Source organism: Staurois parvus, unplaced genomic scaffold (assembly GCF_062004578.1).
Source record: "Staurois parvus isolate SC_StPar_1 unplaced genomic scaffold, SC_StPar_1.0 ptg000827l, whole genome shotgun sequence".
NCBI classification, from domain to species: Eukaryota; Metazoa; Chordata; class Amphibia; order Anura; family Ranidae; genus Staurois; species Staurois parvus.
Genome location: NW_028318623.1, coordinates 6,253,575 through 6,273,320, shown reverse-complemented (window position 1 = coordinate 6,273,320; position 19,746 = coordinate 6,253,575). Strand labels below are relative to the sequence as shown.

Here is a 19,746-nt window from a genome sequence, read left to right as displayed (position 1 = left end):
AAGAGCCCCCTATTATTGGTTTTAGTGGGTAAAGAGCACCCTATTATTGGAGTTTGTGGGTGAAGAGCACCCTATTATTGATGTTGCCGGATGAAGAGCACCCTATTATTGATGTTGCCGGATGAAGAGCACCCTATTATTGATGTTAGTGGGTGAATAGCCTCTTATTATTGGTGTTAGTGGGTGAAGAGCCCCCTATTATTGATGTTAGTGGGTGAAGAGCCCCCTATTATTGATGTTAATGGGTGAAGCTACATTGGTGGCCATTGTATAATACTCCCACTACACTACTGCTTAGTAGTTAGTCATTGTTGGTTGGTGTTTGTGGGTGAAAAGCCTCTTATTATTGGTGTTAGTGGGTGAAGAGCTCCCTATTATTGCTGTTAGTGGGAGAAGCGCACCCTATTATTGGTTTTAGTAGGTAAAAAGCTCCCTATTATTGGTGCTAGTGGCTGAAGAGCCCCCTATTATTGGTTTTAGTGGGTAAAGAGCACCCTATTATTGGAGTTTGTGGGTGAAGAGCACCCTATTATTGATGTTGGCGGATGAAGAGCACCCTATTATTGATGTTAGTGGGTGAAGAGCCTCTTATTATTGGTGTTAGTGGGTGAAGAGCCCCCTATTATTGATGTTAGTGGGTGAAGCTACATTGGTGGCCATTGTATAATACTCCCACTACACTACTGGTTAGTAGTTAGTCATTGTTGGTTGGTGTTTGTGGGTGAAAAGCCTCTTATTATTGTTGTTAGTGGGTGAAGAGCACCCTAATATTAGTTTTAGTGGGTAAAGAACTCCCTATTATTGGTGCTAGTGGCTGAACAGCCCCCTATTATTGGTTTTAGTGGGTAAAGAGCACCCTATTATTGGTGTTTGTGGGTGAAGAGCCTCTTATTATTGGTGTTAGTGGGTGAAGAGCCCCCTATTATTGATGTTAGTGGGTGAAGAGCCCCCTATTATTGATGTTAGTGGGAGAAGAGCACCCTATTATTGGTGTTTGTGGGTGAAGAGCCCCCTATTATTGATGTTAGTGGCTGAAGAGCTCCCTATTATTGGTATTAGTGGGTGAAGAGCCCTCTGTTATTGGTGTTGGTGGGTAAAGAGCTCCACTTTATTGGTGTTACTCGATGAAGAGTCCTCTGTTAATGGTGCTAGTAGGTAAAGAGTCCCCCTATTATTGGAATTAGAGGATGAAGAGCCACCTATTATTGGCTTTAGTGGTTTAAAAGACCCCTATTACTGGTGTTAGTGAGTGAAGGGTCCAGTTAATTGGTGTTCTGTGGTTACTTATCTCCAAAACACAAACCATCCGAGGTGTTGGTGCTGGCTCTGGGTTCCTTGAACCTATTGCAGGGAGGAACGGGCACCTTCTTAATTTTATGCCATGTGTCCAATTCAAGTGGATCTTCTTATATACATTGTCTTCTCTGCAAAATTTTATACATATGGGAGGGGCAATAACAGGGCCATTATGATGGAGTCACAATCCTTTCTGCAGTGTGAAAAAGGTACCTGAATGCAGGAAAATTAATTTAATTGCTATTGTCCTTTTGAACAACTATGTTTAAAAAGCAATATTAATACATAAAATCCAAACATTTAACACCTGACCCCTGCCAGCATGAAGCAGAGAAGGACCCTTACTCACTTTGTGGAAGCAGTGGTCTCTCTGCAGAGATCCAAATCCCTCGCCCCACCGCCACACTAAGTCAGACCTATAGCCCTGCCATCAGAAATTCTAATGCTCCCTACTAATTAAAAAAGCTATAGTTTTGACTAATAAAGTTGATTTTTAAAGTATACTGTATTCTAAAGGTCGGACTTTTTTTTTTTTTCTTGTTTCTCATTGGGCAGATTTCCCTTCACTTCCTGTTTCATAAACACAGCAGGAAGAAAATGTCTCCAAAGGAAGGAAAATCCCCATCTAGGCAGCTGTCACTGCAAGATTTTCCTTTTATTCTTGCAGTGACGACACAAAATTATGTATTTTTCTTCACTTGACAATGGTCACCAGCAGGGGCAGACTGACAACTCATGGGGCCCCTGGGCAATAGGGGATCATGGGGCCCCTGTGTCCTTGCCCAAACTCAAAAAAGCCTATGAAAAAGGTACCAGGGGCATCTCATGGGGCACCCTACTGACCCCGGGCCCTCGGGCAGTGCCCGAGTTTCCAAATGGTCAGTCCGCCCCTGGTCACCAGGACAAATAAAGAGGGTGAATATCCTCAGCAGATCCCAAAGCAATAAATAACTTACAGGGTTGCTAGCCATCCCCTAATATATCCAAAATGGAAAAAAAAATTGCCAGAGATAAACTTTAATGTCATGCTTTTTCTATTTACTGTAGAACAATTTGCACTATGTGCACCTGCTGAAAGTAAACCAAAAAGGACATGGTTTTGAGTTAATAGTTAAGAGTTTCTATTAGCATATGTGTTCATAATTATGAATTAATAATAAATCCTTTCATCAATATAATATTTAAGGGGTCTATTATTAAAAAAAACTGGTTTGCAAATATCTTAGTATTTGCAAAGCCATCGAGAATAATCCCTTGTAATGTGTCTAATAGGTATAATTCCTCTGATTGTCAATTCCATCTAATGGTCATAATTTGGAATGTTCCTGAAATACTTCAATCAGGAAAATATCACATATTAGACAAATAACAGAGATTATCACAGGAATGTATTTTTATAAATAGACCCCTATGTGTTTTTCTTTCCTCTTTTCCGCAGGTAGAAATGGTCTCAATCAAAAAGGACCAATTGGAAATTGAAAATTCTTGAAAAATCTTTCTCTGAGCACTTTGTCATAGTTTTCTCTCACTTTGACATCACGTTTTATTGATACTCATTTTGTTCCACCCCAGACACCCCTCCATCTTGCGGTGATCACCAATCAGCCAGACCTTGTTGGCCTCCTACTAGAACATGGATCCTCACCCAGAATTCAGGACCGTAATGGACAGACTTGTGCTCATTTAGCATGTGAATATGGAAGCATTGCCTGCCTAGAGGTTCTGATGAGAGCTGACTCCAAAGACTTGGAGGCCACCAATTATGAGGGTATGAGATTATGCCATATATCAAATGTAATTTATAATATTGTCTTTAATTGATGAAACAAATAGTGGGCTGATTTGGTCAGGAGGAGCACAGACCATTCAAAAGTCAAGTAATCTTTGGAAACCAGTCAGTTTTTTTATTCTCTGAGCCCTGACCTGAATTGAGAAAAATGACTATCATGGATTACTGTATGTTCTATCACTTATTCAAGAAACACTGTCAACCTGCCCATGTAGGGAAAGTAACTGTATTTGGTAAAAAGGCCATCCCTTATTATCATTTTACCTATGCCCCCCCCCCCACCTGTATGCTCCTCTACAGTCGGTGCTGAGGTTGGCTGCGATGGGACCCAGGTGAATCATCAATCCTTGGTCAGGTGGCAGTGCTTAGGTCTAGTCATTGGCTGGTGGGTCTGGTACAGGGGCGGACTGACCATTTGGAAACTCAGGCACTGCCCGAGGGCCCGGGATCAGTAGGGGGCCCCATGAGATGCCCATGGTACCTTTTTCATAGGCTTTTTTGAGTTTGGGCAAGGACACAGGGGCCCCATGATCCCCTATTTCCCGGGGGCCCCATGAGTTGTCAGTCCGCCCCTGGTCTGGTACCATTACATGGGAGCAGGTTGCATGCTCCTCCATCCTCAAAAGTTTTGGGTAATTTTGTTGGCTGTGGAGAAGAATGGAACTGTGCAGGTGCAAGGTAAGGTTGGGGGTTGGTAGCCCTTTCCAGGGACATCGTCACCCTGCAACATTTTTGGGTTTTTTTGATCCAGTTACCTGTGGAAACTGAAACAAGTTATTCCTTAGTCCCCGGTCACACTGGTGCACATAGGACGTTGCACCCTATCGTCCTCAATGGAAGCGGTCATATCAGTGCGATTCCGACTCCGTTGGAAAGTTCAGGGACAACTTGCATAGATATCTATGCATGAAGTCGCACAGATGCCTTCCATTCGCACCTGAAGACACACTGACGTCGTACTAATTCAAGTGAAGTCACATGATTTCAAAGTCAGATTTGATGTGACCAAAGACTTAGGAGGTCTCTGCCTTACTAATATTATTATTATTACAGGTAATTATATAGCGCCATCAATTAACGCAGCTCTTTACATATATGTTATACATTCACATCAGTCCCTAACCCTCAAGGGGTGTAAAATCTGAGGTCCAAAACTTACATTTATATACTAGGGACAATTTAGACAGGATCCAAGTAACCTACCAGCATGTTTTTGAAACATGGGATTTGAACCGACAACCCTAGCACTGCCAGGTGGGAGTACTAACCATTTAGCCACTGTGCTGCCCTACCATCAATAATCTCCACAATAGTAAAAGCTGGAGCACTCAGAATCTGGTGCAGCTGTACATGGCAGCCAATCAGCTTCAAACTTCAGCTTGTTCAATTAAGCTTTTTCAATAAAACCTGGAAGCTGATTGACTACCATGTATAGCTGTACCAGGTTCTGTGTACACCAGTTTTAATAAATCTCCCCCAATGTGTCTACTATGTTTATGTCTTATAATCATTCATCTAGTGGCTACAAAATGTCACATTTTACTGATAGAGGTATTTCAAGAAAATACTGCTTCATGACCAACAGATGGAGCTGACAGTCATAGGAAATAAACATGAGGATTATTTGTGATGGCTGTGCGAATGCTGAGACATTTGTACAGTACTTTTTTTGTTTTTAGAAATAGACCCCTTAATATTTGTTTTTCCTCTCATAATGTTGTACTTGGATTTGGCAATTGCAAATAATCTGAAGCAGGCAGTCCCAAAACAGTATAAAAAGGACAATAGTCGATGAGAGAAGAGGTGGAACTTTTTTCATGGAAAAACTAATCTCTGCAGCTGAATAGAGACTCTTTCTAAAGAAGCATACAGGCTGCCGTTTGTGACCTCTTGCGAATGGTTGTTGGCTGTCTGTACTTCAATACTTTCTGAGTCAGTGACCTGAGCCAAACCTACAAAATGTGAAGTCAAGACTCCTGATCTGAATAATTGTTCAAAGTAGTGACTCAGAAAGTACTGAAGCAATTTGATTGGGATGGCAGCCATGCAACTACGGAAGGTAAGCAATAGCAGCCTTCATCTTCTCTAGAACAAAAAATACACACACACACTTGAGTCCCTGATCACATATATGCAAATTGGATGCATTTTAAATCGCATCTTTCTTAGATACACAGAATATAACTGGATATAACATTTATAGGTAAAGTTGATCCAGGGAATATCCGATTGCCTCTCGGGGGATCAGGAAGGAATTTTTTCCCTGCAGGAGCAAATTGGATCGTGCTTTGCTCTTTTTTTTTGCCTTCCTCTGGATCAACTGTGGGTATAGGATTATAACTTTTTTTTTTTTTAATGGTTGAACTGGATGGGCTTTTGTCTTTTTTCAGCCAGACTAACTATGTAACTCAGGGCTTGAAATTTCCACTCACCTGCTCGTCAATGGCGAGTGGAAATTATGATGGGGGAGAGTGTGTCCCCCAGGACTGTCTTGCTGAGCAGGCTTGCAGCTCAGGCCGGATCTGTCATTGGCACTGGGAGCCGTCAGACTGCTCAATAGCTGAGCGCAGTGAAAGCAAAGCAAGGAGTGTGTGCTGTGCTCTCTGCTTCCCCCTAGAGTGCAGTACCCGGATCTGTGAGTGAACAACAAAGCACTGCAACTTTTTATGGGGGGGAGTGGTGTGTGTGTATGTGTACGTGTGTGTGTGTTTGTGTGTGTCTGTGTATGCATGTACAATTGTACATGTGTCTGTGTGTATGTACATGTGTGTATCTGAACATGTGTCTGCCTGTATGTACATGTATGTGTGTGTGTACATGTGTCTGTGTGTGTGTGTGTATGTACATGTGTGTTTGTGTGTATGTACGTACATGTGTCTGTGTATGTATGTACATGTGTCTATGTGTATGTACATGTGTCTGTGCGTGTGTATTTCTGTGTATGTACATGTATCTGTGTGTATGCGTGTCTGTATGTGCCTGTGTGTGTATACATGTGTCTGTGTACATGTGTCTCTGTGCGTGTGTGTACATATTTCTGTATGTGTATGTATGTACATGTCTGTGTGTGTATATATGTGTCTGTATGTGTGTGTACATGTGTCTCTGTGCATGTGTGTACATATTTCTGTATGTGTATGTATGTACATGTCTGTGTGTGTGTACAGGTGTCTGTTTGTGTGTGTTTGTTGGTGGCGAGTAACTCTAAGGCCTGGCTAGTAGCTCAGGACTTGAAATTTTAAGCCCTGTAACTATCTGATTTGCATGATACGTGAACCTGCAGCCTTTGCAATGAAGCCGGTTCAAGTATGTGCAGGCCGGCCACAGTGTGTTTTCAAAAAGAGTCCGGTACGATTTTGATCCGGTTCACGTGAGATTTTCAATGTCATACACTTTGAAAATTCACACCTGAATCACACCTAAACCACTAAACAAAGTCGCACCAGAGGGGGCTGAAATTGTGCTGTCGAAACCGGCCCGCACACACGTGAACCCGGGCTCAAGGCTGCAGTAGAAGTAAACTCTCCTGTTGTCTGTTTTGATGGTTAAATTTGCCATTCAAATATATCAGCCTTTCTCAACCTTTTCAACTCAGAGGAACCCTTGAAATAACTTCTCAGGGAACCCCTGCTAAAAATGACCAAATCTACAATTCATGATACATTCTTGTGATGGTCAGTAGGAAGAATGCTCTTTATATTTGTGGTCATTGGGAAGAATTACCACCTTACAGATTGCTAAAAAGATCAATGGTGTCAGTGGGAACTTACCTGAGAGGCAAAAACCGCTCATTGCATAAGGAACCCCTAGCAACCTCTAGAGCAGGGGTGTCAAACTCCATTTCATAGTGGGCTATATCAGCATTATGGTTGCCCTCAAAGGGCCAGTTGTGTCTGTAAGACTAGATGTCCAGAACACCCCACCCCCCATTACATTAGATGTCAAGAATCCCACCACCCTCCCTAACATCACTGTGCACCCCCTTTTGGGGGAAAAGCTGGAAAGCAGAAAGTGCAGGGTCTAGAGGAGGACCAGAGGAGGAGTGGAGTCAGTTACCAGAGTCTGCTGAATGCTGAGACCAGGAGAGGTGGAAATGAGGGGGTGCTGCAGCTGTACTGAGAGTTGCAGGATTTGGCAGAGGAGTTCTATTCTCCTCTCTGCTGCCGACTGCTAAGACAAGGTGCAGGCGGAGACAAGGGGTACCTTCAAGACAGGTGCAAGGGCCACATGAAATGGCCTGGTGGGCTGGATTCGGCCTGCTGGCCTTGTGTTTCACACCTATGCTCTAGAGGAACCCTGGTTGAGAAACCCTGATATATACTGTACATGGAGCAGGGGCGGACTGACAACTCATGGGGCCCCTGGGCAATAGGGGATCATGGGGCCCCTGTGTCCTTGCCCAAACTCAAAAAAGCCTATGAAAAAGGTACCAGGGGCATCTCATGGGGCCCCCTACTGACCGAGTTTCCAAATGGTCAGTCCGCCCCTGACATGGAGCCAGTTAAAATGTGATGGCTCCTTAAGGCCAATTGCGGAAGGAATACTCGAAAATTAGACCTTGAGACCTTGCTGCTATAAATAGAAACACAGGTTTATTTACTAAAGTGGGTTCACTCAGAATCTCCTGCATTTCTGCATGGAAACCAATCAGTTTCCAGGTTTTATTGCCAAAGCTTAACTGAACAAGCTGAAGTTAGAAGCTGATTGGCTGCCATGTAGAGCCGCACTAGATTCCGAGTGAACGTGCTTTTGTAAATAAACCCCTGTGCTGTCGTACTATTTATAGCAGTAAGGTCTCAGTGTTGCCTATAGTTTTAAAATACAAACATAGTTACATTCGGTTGGAAAAAAGACAGTCTAGTTCAACCAATAACAAAAAAAGTCTATCTAGTTCAACCAATAACAACATAAAAAAAAGAACAAATTACAAAAATCTCCATATACAGAACACCAACAGTTGATTCAGAGGAAGACGAAAACCTCTAGAAAAGTATGATCCAATTAGCTCCAATAGGGAAACAAATTAATTCCATCCTGATCACATGAAGGCAATTGGATATTCCCTAGGTCAATAATCTCTGATGTTATTACAAAATTGTACAAAATTGTCACTATACAAAATTGTAAAAAAAAATAGAAATATTTATTACAAGAATCTACACTCACCGGCCACTTTATTAGGTCCACCTGTTCAATTGCTTGATAACACAAATTGCTAACCAGCCAATCACATGGCAGAAACTTAATGCATTTAGGCATCTAGACGTGGTGAAGACGACTTGCTGAAGTTCAACCGAGTATCAGAATGGGGAAGAAAAAGGATTTAAGTGGCTTTGAACGTGGCATGGTTGTTGGTGCCAGACGAGGGAATGAGGAATGTTTCCAACACCTTGTTGAATTTATGCCATGAAGAATTAACCCTTTGAGGACCGTAAGGTTTTTTAACGCCAAAAGAATCAATTTTTTTGTTTTTAAAGTTCGGACACTTCAGTTGCTGTAACTAAGCCATTTCATGAAATAATTGGCAAAAACCTAGATCCATTTGTTGTTTGTTGATAAGAACTAATATTTTGACTCAAACCAAAAAAAAAAAAGAGTTTTAAGTTCTTAATCAGATAATACACGCAATTACAAACATGGGACAAATACGTCCCTTGGTCCTCAAAGGGTTAAGGCAGTTCTGAAGGCAAAATGGGGTCCAACCCGGAACTAGCAAGGTGTACCAAATAAAGTGGCGAGTGAGTTTATATAGTGCCGGCAATTCACGTAGTGCTTTATATATACATTGGGGGTTATTTACTGAGTGCAAAACCTGGTGCAACTCTGCAGCTTCCATGTTTCATTGCCAAAGCCCAATTGAACAAGCTGAAATTAGAAGCTGATTGACTACCATGCACAGCTACACCCAAATCTATGTGCTCCAGTAAAGCTACCCCATTGCACATTCACATCGGTCCCTGGCCTCAATCTAATGTCCCTAACTCACATTCATACATACACATAGTGGGGCCAATTTAGACAGGATCCAATTAATCTACCAACATGTCTTTGGAGTGTTAGGAGGAAACCGGAGTACCCAGAGGAAACCCACACAGGCACAGGGAGAACATGCAAACTCCAGGCAGGTAGTGCCGTGGTTGGGATTCGAACCAACCCTAGTGTTGCCAAGTGGAAGTCCTAACCACTTAGCCACTGTGCTATCTTGTATTTATGTCTTTAAAAAAATATACTGAATATTTGTGAAAAAAACATTAAACGTATCAGGATTATTTTTTAAAGAATGTAGTCGAAAAAACTTGAAGGTCTAGTGACTCACAGCATCCAATCACTGACCTTTAACAAGCCTGCCATGGTCAAGCCAGAACTCCTATCTGTATAATTATTCTAGGAATTTACAAAGTGCCAGAGCCATTGCTTCAGTATCAGGGGCGGACTGACAACTCATGTGGCCCCAGGGCAATAGAGGATCACAGGGCCCCTGTGTCCTTGCCAAAACTCAAAAAAGCTTATGAAAAAGGTACCAGGGGCATCTCATGGGGCCCCCTACTGACCCCGGGCCCTCGGGCAGTACCCGAGTTTCCAAATGGTCAGTCCGCTCCTGTTCAGTATAAAAGCCAGGCAGGGCCAAGCCGGGAGCCGATGCTGCAAGGTGGCCATTTTTGTCGCCTTGCTGCCCCTGTGACAGGTGCAGCGGCCGGGTGGGGAATGCAGTTACACTGGGTCTGTGGTTTTATGTGACATTACTGAGCTGCAACTTACTGATGGGGTGTCGGGTATGGTCTCAGTGCTGCCCCTCACTGTGTTTTCATGACTATAAGTGACGGTTGCCTGGCTTCAAGGGCAGGGGCGGACTGACAACTCATGGGGCCCCCAGGCAATAGGGGATCATGGGGCCCCTGTGTCCTTGCCCAAACTCAAAAAAGCCTAGGAAAAAGGTACCAGGGGTATCTCATGGGGCCCCCTACTGACCCCGGGCCCTCGGGCAGTGCCCGAGTTTCCAAATGGTCAGTCCACCCCTGTTCAAGGGCGTGCTTCCCATGAGGCCTCATTGGTTGCATAGCCCTGACGCCAGGCAGCTATTATTTTCAGGAGGTCAGCAATGGCACCCTTCATAGTATTTCCAATGTATCTATGTTCTCTCTGTGACACTGAATTTTTCTGTTTTGTTTTCTCCTTCAGGTATGACCGCATTGCACATAGCTGTCAGTACAGAACGCATGGACTTAACGCTTTGCCTGCTGAAGCACGGAGCTGATGTGAACGCAGTGGTACGATGCCATTTATGGGGTACCAAACCCAACAGGATTTTGTTTGCTTCCAAAACATTTCCAAAAAATCAAGCTGCATTAAATGTTTTCATAGTGCCTACTATACCACATAACAGCACACATTATGGAGGGTTTCAACAAACGCATTCGTTTTAACACAATTCCAATTTCCATGGTGCTAGCAGCAAATACCAGAATGTTTACAATTCAGCCCACAATAGACCACCATTTAGTCTGAGGACAGGCGGCTCACATGGGTGGGTCTGTTATACATCCAAGTTCCAAGAACTGGACAAAGTGCTTTATCCTCGTGAAATTTGTCTCTTTGTGTATTATAAATTACTACTCACAAGAATAAAGGAATACACTGCCTGTAGCATCTACTGTCAGGGTAAAACAAGCACAATCCGGCCAGACTCATAAATCCTTCTGATGTATCTCCAAATGCCAACAACATATAGCAGTGTATCATATAACAAATGTGTTTTTGGGGCTGTGCTAAGAGTTTTAAACACATATAAACATATGATAATTCGGATGAAAATTTCTTTATTCAGAGATTTATCAATAGTAACAAATTTCACTGAATCTGAAATAAATGATAACAAAACAAACCATTTGAATTTAAAAATTAAATTGAATTCGAAAATGTATTTGAATTCATAATGGAAACATATTGCAACAAATTTATTTATTATTTATTTATTACAGGTACTTACAGTCAGGTCCATAAATATTGGGACATCGACACAATTCCAAATGCAAATAGCACACTTGAAATGAACTCTGGACCTTTTATCTGCTCATTGTAATTGGGATAATGAGGCAATAACACACACCTGGCCATGGAACAGCTGAGAAGCCAATTGTCCCATTACATTTGGTCCCTTAACAAGTGGGAGGCACATATGCAAACTGTTGTAATTCCTACTCCGTTCACCTGATTTGGATGTAAATACCCTCAAATTAAAGCTGACAGTCTGCAGTTAAAGCACATCTTGTTCGTTTCATTTCAAATCCATTGTGGTGGTGTATAGAGCCAAAAAAAGTCAATGTCCCAATATTTATGGACCTGATTGTATATAGTGCTGCCAATTTATGCAGCGCTTTACATATATATTGTACATTCACATCAGTCCCTAACCCTCAAGGGGTGTACAATCTAAGGTTCCTAACTTACATTCACATACTAGGGCCAATTTAGACAAGAAATACAGTAAGGTATAAAAGTGAAATAAGATGATGATTCCTACTTAGGCTGCCCTATAGAATAGAATACAATATAATAGAACAGACTAGAATAGAAAATAAAAGGACAGAATAGAATAAAAAGACAGAATAGAATAAAACAGAACTGAGTAAAAAAGAATAGAATATAATAGAAAATAAAAGAATTAAATAGAATATAATAGAAGAGAAAAAAAAAGGATATAAAAGTATAGAATAAAAGTGAATAGAATAAAACGGGATAGAATAGAATAAAATAGAATGAAGATAGCTGTCTTCCCAAATTGGAATACCAGCCCCTTTTTTTCCTGAACGAACACAATGAGTGGTCAGTACCAATCTCTCACTGTGTGCATTGATAACTGAAGCATGGTAAACTGTGTTTTTTTGGGGGGGAGAGGGGGCCGGGTCAGATTGGTAGTTTGGGGCCTGGTGATTTCTAACAGCAGGCTTGTCCATCCCTCCAGGAATCAAAGTACATGTAGTTCTTTTCCCCGTGTTTCTACATGCTTTTGTAAGCCTAGCTACAAGGTCGGACAGGACGCCCCTTCTCCTCTCTCAGCTATCCAAAAACATAGCTAGTAAAGAGAAGAATGCTCAGTAATATTATATGTAATATCATAGAATATAAATAACAGAATATAGACTATAATATAAATATTCTGGCTCCAAGCACTTGCCTAACAGGCTGACACCCCCCTTCTGCATTCCACTTGCCATTTTGCTGCTCTTCTCATAGAGTGACAATAGGATAGTTGCTCCTCAGAGTTTACTAGTTCTAATATAGATCTGTTAGATAACTGTTTCTCCAATTGTATTCAAGTTTTATACTGTTGATCCCTGATAAAGAGGTAGTGGTGTTGCCCCTTGAAACACGTAGGTATTTTTATATAACATATTTGGCAATTATTAAAATGATCTTGGACTCCCTCATGCATTTTTATTCTGGCACTCCTTCCTATATTCCTTTTTTTTTGTTGGCTGCCCACTGGGGCACGCCTTGCCCTGTAGGAGCCACCCTGCTAGATTGATCTAGTTTGAAGTATTTCTTCATCTCACTGCACTTACAAGTTGGAAAGTTCCCAACCCCTCTTTAAGAAAGTTATTGTTCTGGAGCAAGCTCACTTTTTGTGATAGAAAATAGAGGACATTTCCCAAGTAAAGAACAGAAGCAATAAAATCAACAGAGCTTCCAACCCTCTCCATTTCATTCCAAAATAAAATAAAAAAAAAAAGTCTTAAGTTGAGCAATGTTTCAAAAGAATATACACTCACTGGCTACTTTATTAGGTACACCTTGCTACTACTGGGTTGGACCCCCTTTTGCCTTCAGAACTGTCTTAATTCTTCATGGCATAGATTCAACAAGGTGTTGGAAACATTCCTCAGAGATTTTGGTCCATATTGACATGAGTTACTTTTGCCTTTCTGCCATCTCGAACCAGTCTGCCCCATTCTCATCTGACATCAGCAAGGCATTTTCGTCCACACAACTGCCGCTCAATGGATATTTTCTCTTTTTCTGACCATTCTCTGTAAACCATAGAGATGGTTGTGTGTGAAAATCCCAGTAGATCAGTAGTTTTTGAAATACTCAGACCAGCCCTTCTGGCACTAACAACCATGCCACGTTCAAAGTGATGTAAATCCCCTTTCTTCCTCATTCTGATGCTCAGTTTGAATCACAGTAAGTCATCTTCACCACATCTAGATGCCTAAATGCATTAGATCAGCAGTTTTTGAAATTCTCTGACCAGCCCTTCTGGCACCAACAACGATGCCACATTCAAAGTCACTTACAATCCCCTTTTTTCCCCATTCTTATGCTCTTTTTGAACTTCAGCAAGTTGTCTTCACCATGTCTACATGCCTAAATGCATTGAGTTGCTGCCATGTGATTGGCTGCTTAGCAATTTGTGTTACTAAGTAATTGAACAGGTGAACCCAATAAAGTGGCCGGTGAGTTTATAGCTTCTTAATTGGACCATAGTTCTTCATTAATCTAGTGATGTTTTTTTACAGGATGTAAAGAGTGGACAAAGTCCATTGATCCAAGCAGTGGAAAGCAACCAAGAGGAAATGGTGTCCCTACTTATTCAAGTAAGTACTACCTCATGCTATTGTATGCTGATTTCCACTCTTTGATTGGGTGTCCACTCTGGAATACTTCTGACCAAACCAGACTTTTTTGAGGAGATGTTTTGGAAAATTACCAATAACATGCTGGTCCAGTTACAAGAGCAGGGGTGGTGCTCTTGTCCAGTGGCAGGTGTAATTAGGGGTATTCATTTTTGTGGCAGTGCTTCATTTAAGAATTGCAGATAGATAGATAGATAGATAGATAGATAGATAGATAGATAGATAGATAGATATGAGATAGATAGATAGATATGAGATAGATAGATAGATAGATAGATAGATAGATAGATAGATAGATAGATATGAAATAGATAGATAGATATGAGATAGATAGATAGATAGATAGATAGATAGATATGAGATAGATAGATAGATATGAGATAGATAGATAGATATGAGATAGATAGATAGATAGATAGATAGATAGATAGATAGATAGATAGATATGAGATAGATAGATAGATAGATAGATAGATATGAGATAGATAGATAGATATGAGATAGATAGATAGATATGAGATAGATAGATAGATAGATAGATAGATATGAGATAGATAGATAGATAGATAGATAGATAGATAGATAGATGATAGATAGATATGAGATAGATAGATAGATAGATTGATAGATAGATAGATAGATAGATAGATAGATAGATAGATAGATATGAGATAGATAGATAGATAGATTGATAGATAGATAGATAGATATGAGATAGATAGATAGATAGATAGATAGATAGTCTTATAAACATATATTCCATTTAAATATTTTGGGCATCCAATGTTGAGTTTTCCTGCAACAGTTTGCAACTCCAGTTTCTGCTGAACCAATTACAGTTGGTTAAGTTTATAGGTAAAGTTGATCCAGGGAAAATCTTATTGCCTCTCGGGGGATCAGGAAGGAATTTGTTTTCCCTGCAGGAGCAAATTGGATCGTGCTTTGCTGTTTTTTTTTTGCCTTCCTCTGGATCAACTGTGGGTATAGGATCATAACTTTAGTTTTTTTGTGGTTGCACTGGATGGACTTTTGTCTTTTTTCAGCCAGACTAACTATGTAACTATGTAATTGACTCAATATTTTTTTTTGTGGATATATTTATTACTTTATGGGTTCACAGAGGCCATAATACAGCTTCCATTTATGTATGTTGCTTCGGTTGGTGTTACAATTACAGTTAGGTACCCTGTTTAATCCTGTACTGTATTTTATATAATGGAAAATCTGTTAGGTAATGACATCATTATTGAGTAATGTTTTTGGCACAGATGTGAACCTTGTCATTTAAATGCTCTAATGATACATCTGTCATATAGTTCAGTTCAACAATAATCACCCAATGCTAAAATTTTAATTTTGGAGGAAACTGGCCTTTAATCCTTACATTGAGAATGAACAACATCACACTACAAGCACCTAGAGAGATGAAGGATGGCTTGTTTTAAAGCTCTTTTACAGTTTGTTAAGTGGACATTCCATGAAAATGGATGACCTGCCCTATTGAAGGTAGCATGTCAAATAACTTGTGTAGCCCTCTTTTGGGAGGAAGGGGTATGTTATGAGAAATGCATCCCCCCATCCCAAACAGGATATTTGCTAAACCTGTAGGTACATACAGTGAGAGAACCAGAACCTTCACTAAGGGGAAGAGTAGGTTTGATTATAAATTTGGCAATGCCTCCACCCAGGAAAGGGTCTCTGTGAACAGAGTGGATTCCCTTCCTGGGAAATGAATCAGTAATCCAAACAAAGTAATTTGGAGCAGAAGAACAATTGTAACATATAACATTAACTAAAAGTATATACCTGTAGATGTACACCAATATATATATAATTCAAGCTTTATATAAGAAGAGGTTAATAAACATTACATTCATCCAATGCACAAATGCGTATTTCCGACAGGAGTCCTGGTGGAATTATGCACATATACATAGGTACAGTATATACAGCATATAGTTATTAATAGAGATACCTTCAGATGAATGTTGCAGCAAAGACCTGTCTTTGTGTCAGAGATCTAAAGACAAGATCTGCAGTCATGGAGAGCTTCTCCAACTGTTGTCCAACCAGCATGGAATGGGACTTCTCACCATCAGGAACTGTGACACTGGAACACCTGCCTACCCTGCACTTTAGTCTCTCCTTAGTAGTTTATAATAATCCCTTCTGGCTTGGGGTCTTTCTCCACTTTTCAAAGCCAACAACCCAGGGACATGACGTTTGCGCATAATTTACTGTATTTACAGAAAAAAATCTGACAGTGTAGGGCAGCAGATCTCTATACCTGCAAATGCATTTAAAAAAGTAAAGCTGTTGCTAAAAAAATTAAAAAGAATACTTCAGTCTTCCGATACTTCCACAAGGCATGGGTGATATCGCTGGGCTTCACTGACACCTCCTGGGATAGCCCTGCACTGAAAATTTCTTAGGAATATGCCCCTGCAATGGGCAAGAGTCCATTCCCATGGAGCTGTGAGTGCCCAGCTATCCCTAGAGACATCGATAATGCACAGTGACATCACCTGCACCTACCAGAAGCTTTGCAAGCCAGAGCTTTTTCTTTTTAATCATCTTTGCAGGTGGTTTCACTTTAAAGAGGAATTACATTGCCCTTTCTTTTACAGCCAAGGAAGTTACCATCCTAGCCTTTATTTGTTCTGTAGTTTCCATGGTGTTGCACATGTAATTAGTTATGACACCAGCCCTTTGATGGCTTCTCAGTTCAGTTGAGTGTACACGCAATGGTGACAGTTTTTATTCACGGCATGCCTTGACTCCAACTGTTAATTCCCCTTTAAGGGTTTGGGCCTTGCAATAGAGTGGTCCTCCATTTCCATAGAAGGTCCCTTTTTAGAATATATAAATAGTTTAATGCCCATAACCTGGGCACAGGTGTACTTCCAGAGAAAAATGTCTCTTGTTAGTTTTGGGTAGAATTGAGAAGAGTGATCAGTTTTGACAAGTTTTAAAATGTTGTGTTCTTGACCTTAGATTTCTCTGGACATCAATTGAAAATCTACTTTATGGGGTCACAAAAAAAAACAATAAACACCTGATAGGGATTGTAAACCTTCCTCACTTTGCTGGGAAAGAAAAATGTATTGCTTCTAGTCAGGGGCGGACTGACAACTCATGGGGCCCCCGGGCAATAGGGGATCATGGGGCCCCTGTGTCCTTGCTCAAACTCAAAAAAATCTATGAAAAAGGTACCAGGGACATCTCATGGGGCCCCCTACTGACTCTGGGCCCTCGGGCAGTGCCTGAGTTTCCAAATGGTCAGTCCGCACCTGCTTCCAGTGCTCCCATTGGGTAGATTTCCTCATACTTCCCCTTCTTCACAAGCAGTCATAAGAACCTGAGGTTTTAAATCCTACCTGGTTCAAAACATCTCACCAAATGCAAATCCAGAATAAATGTTTTATCCTTTAAGCTGAGCCAGCCAGTACAATGCAATATTTTACTGGAAGCAATGATATAATGTTCTTGGAAAAAAAAAAGTACAGCAGGTCAAAGACCAGATTTGATAACAGCATTGCACAATGTGTGTTTCGTGGTGGATTATTATTATAAATAACGATATGGTTTATAATTGTCACCCTGAAGATAACATTGAAGCATTCAGCTTCCTTTATCTATTAAACAGGGAAGAGCATAAGCGTACCATGGTTAAGATAAATGGAAATTACGTCATAGGCTTAGTCCATCAAGGGACTGTCCCAATATATAACCTTGTACTTCCTTTCCAAACCAGGCTAGATTGAACATCAGCAAAATCCAAGCAAATATATTAAAACCTGCCAAGTGAAAGGTGAATTTAGGCCTGAACGTTTCATTAGACATCAGGGCTGCTGTTAGAAACCACGGGCCCCATACAGCCAACCTGACAGGGCCCCTCCCCCCCCCAAAAAAAAACAGTTTACTATGCTTCAGTTATGAATGAACACGGTGAGTGATCAGCACCAATCACTCATTGTGTTCATTCAGGAAAGGAATGGGCTGGTAAATGTGACATATTTACTGGACCCTTCCCTCACTCTCTATCCTGAAGGATCCTATTGTATGTCTGTAGCTTACGGGAGGAAGAAGAACAGGGAATCACAGCCCTGCAGGGGTGCTGGTTTTGGGCGTGGGAAAGCACCCTCCCTACCTACATCTGATTCACCCAGCTACCTGGGTGGTCTGGGCCCTGTACAGGAGGACTGATGGTACCCCCTTATCCACAGCCCTGCTAGACATGTGCACGCTGGAACTTTTCGTTTAGTTTGGGATGAATTCATTCATTGAAGAGTTTTATTTTGTCATATTCATTATGTCGAAACAGTCATATTCGTTTCATATATTCGTTGGTCCGCATGGATTTTAAAAATTTAGCAATTTTTTTGGAAAATTTCTATATGTTCAATATATTATTGAATTGCATGGATTCGATAATATATCGAACATATAGCAATTTCTGGAAAACATGACGCATGATGTACGCAGAGTCCTGCACTACCACATGATTTTCAAATCATGACAGCAGGTGGGGGAGAACATCCCTTGCCTGCTGTCACAGGGAGGTGGGAATCGGGGCAGATGCTGGAACATGTAACATTTTCCACCCTAAAAATAGGTGAAATTGGTGCAATTTGTATCCAGTAAATGTTATTTTTTTTATAGGCGCTATTTCCTGCCAGCATATGGCAGATGGCTTCTTATCATGTGTTTACCAGGTGGACCTCAGCTGCTTTGCTGCAACAAGTAGAAAAATTCAATCTCCTTTAAATGAACCTTCAACAGACCCCAGATGAAAATCTCCTCATCCACCTGACTGTGGTGAAGAGTATCCCAGGGCAAGGGCTTCCAAGACACATAGGAATACAGTCCCAGGGAGAACTAGTTGTGTATTGCACCTGACTACCCTCTCCCTTGTAGGCCCAGGGGCTGTAGAGGTACTGTCCTGTTCCTGTAGCTGTAAAGATGGAGCTGTTCAGGTCTTACACTGGTCTGGCTTCTTCCCCTGCTGACAGGCTGTCCTTTCCTGTATACTGTGAAACAGTGGAGGTCCCTTTTTCCAGCTCCCAGCCTACAGGTAGACCCCCCTCCTCTGGGGCCCTTTCCCAGGCTCCACACCAGCAGCATTTCCTCACTCCATCTTCCACCCGACTCCCTTGCTGGCCAGGCTCTCTCATATTTATGGGCTGATCTCCCACGCTGCCAAGCATCCTGCATGGGATTGGTCAGACTCCCATAAATATGCAGATCAGCCTTTACTCACCTCCACCCACTGGCTTATAGAAACTTCTCCAAGTCTCTAGAGCATGGGGAGGTACTAGAGGACTGACATGTAGAGCCCTCCAGCTCTAACCTAAAGTAACCTTGCTGATTTGCACCCAGGTTTCTAGCAAGCCTCTAGCTGTACACAAAAAAAACTGTCTACACTGGAGGGCGTTACATGCACAGTAGGAATGTCTCCTGCTTCTGACAGGGGAGGAGCTAAGGAAGTACTGGAAGAGAAAATTAATGGATTGCAAGTTACAAAGCTGCAAAGACAAAAAACAAATATGTTTTTGGTGTGCAATGCATCTAATGTGCCATTGTGGCTTCATGTAGTTGATCTCGTGTACTACATAATGATCTTGTGTACTACATTTTTTTGTTTAAATTCAACTATTTACAATCTAGAATTTCTAAATTCTCTCTCTGCTTACTCACAGCATGGCGCAAAGGTCAATCAGCTGACTTATGCCGGGAATACCGCATTGCATGTAGCAAGTGGACGAGGTCTTGCTGAAATCACACGGACACTGCTAAAGAGCGGCGCAGATAGCAGCATAAAAAACTGCCACAACGACACAGCCTTGACAGTGGCAAAGGACAAAAAGGTGAGCGAGGAGAGCAGAAGTGCAACAGAGTCCTGGCAGCACAGTGCCATTGTTCTCAGTGCAAGTCTTTTCTTGGAAGTTACTATTTTTTAGTGATATAGATCCACCTTTTTCAACCTTTTCAACACAGAGGAACCCTTGAAATAACATTCCAGTCTCA

At 41.4% G+C, this 19,746-nt stretch overlaps 1 protein-coding gene across 1 annotated transcript in view; it reads left to right on the top strand.

The window, feature by feature from the left end:
- Positions 1-19,746, top strand: part of BCL3 (BCL3 transcription coactivator) — a 112,001-nt gene that overhangs the window by 65,173 nt on the left and 27,082 nt on the right. The window contains exons 4-7 of the mRNA XM_089655208.1: positions 2,869-3,064; positions 10,265-10,353; positions 13,603-13,680; positions 19,419-19,586. Of these exons, the coding sequence (XP_089511334.1) occupies positions 2,869-3,064; positions 10,265-10,353; positions 13,603-13,680; positions 19,419-19,586 (531 nt within the window). The remainder of the gene's footprint in view (positions 1-2,868; positions 3,065-10,264; positions 10,354-13,602; positions 13,681-19,418; positions 19,587-19,746) is intronic.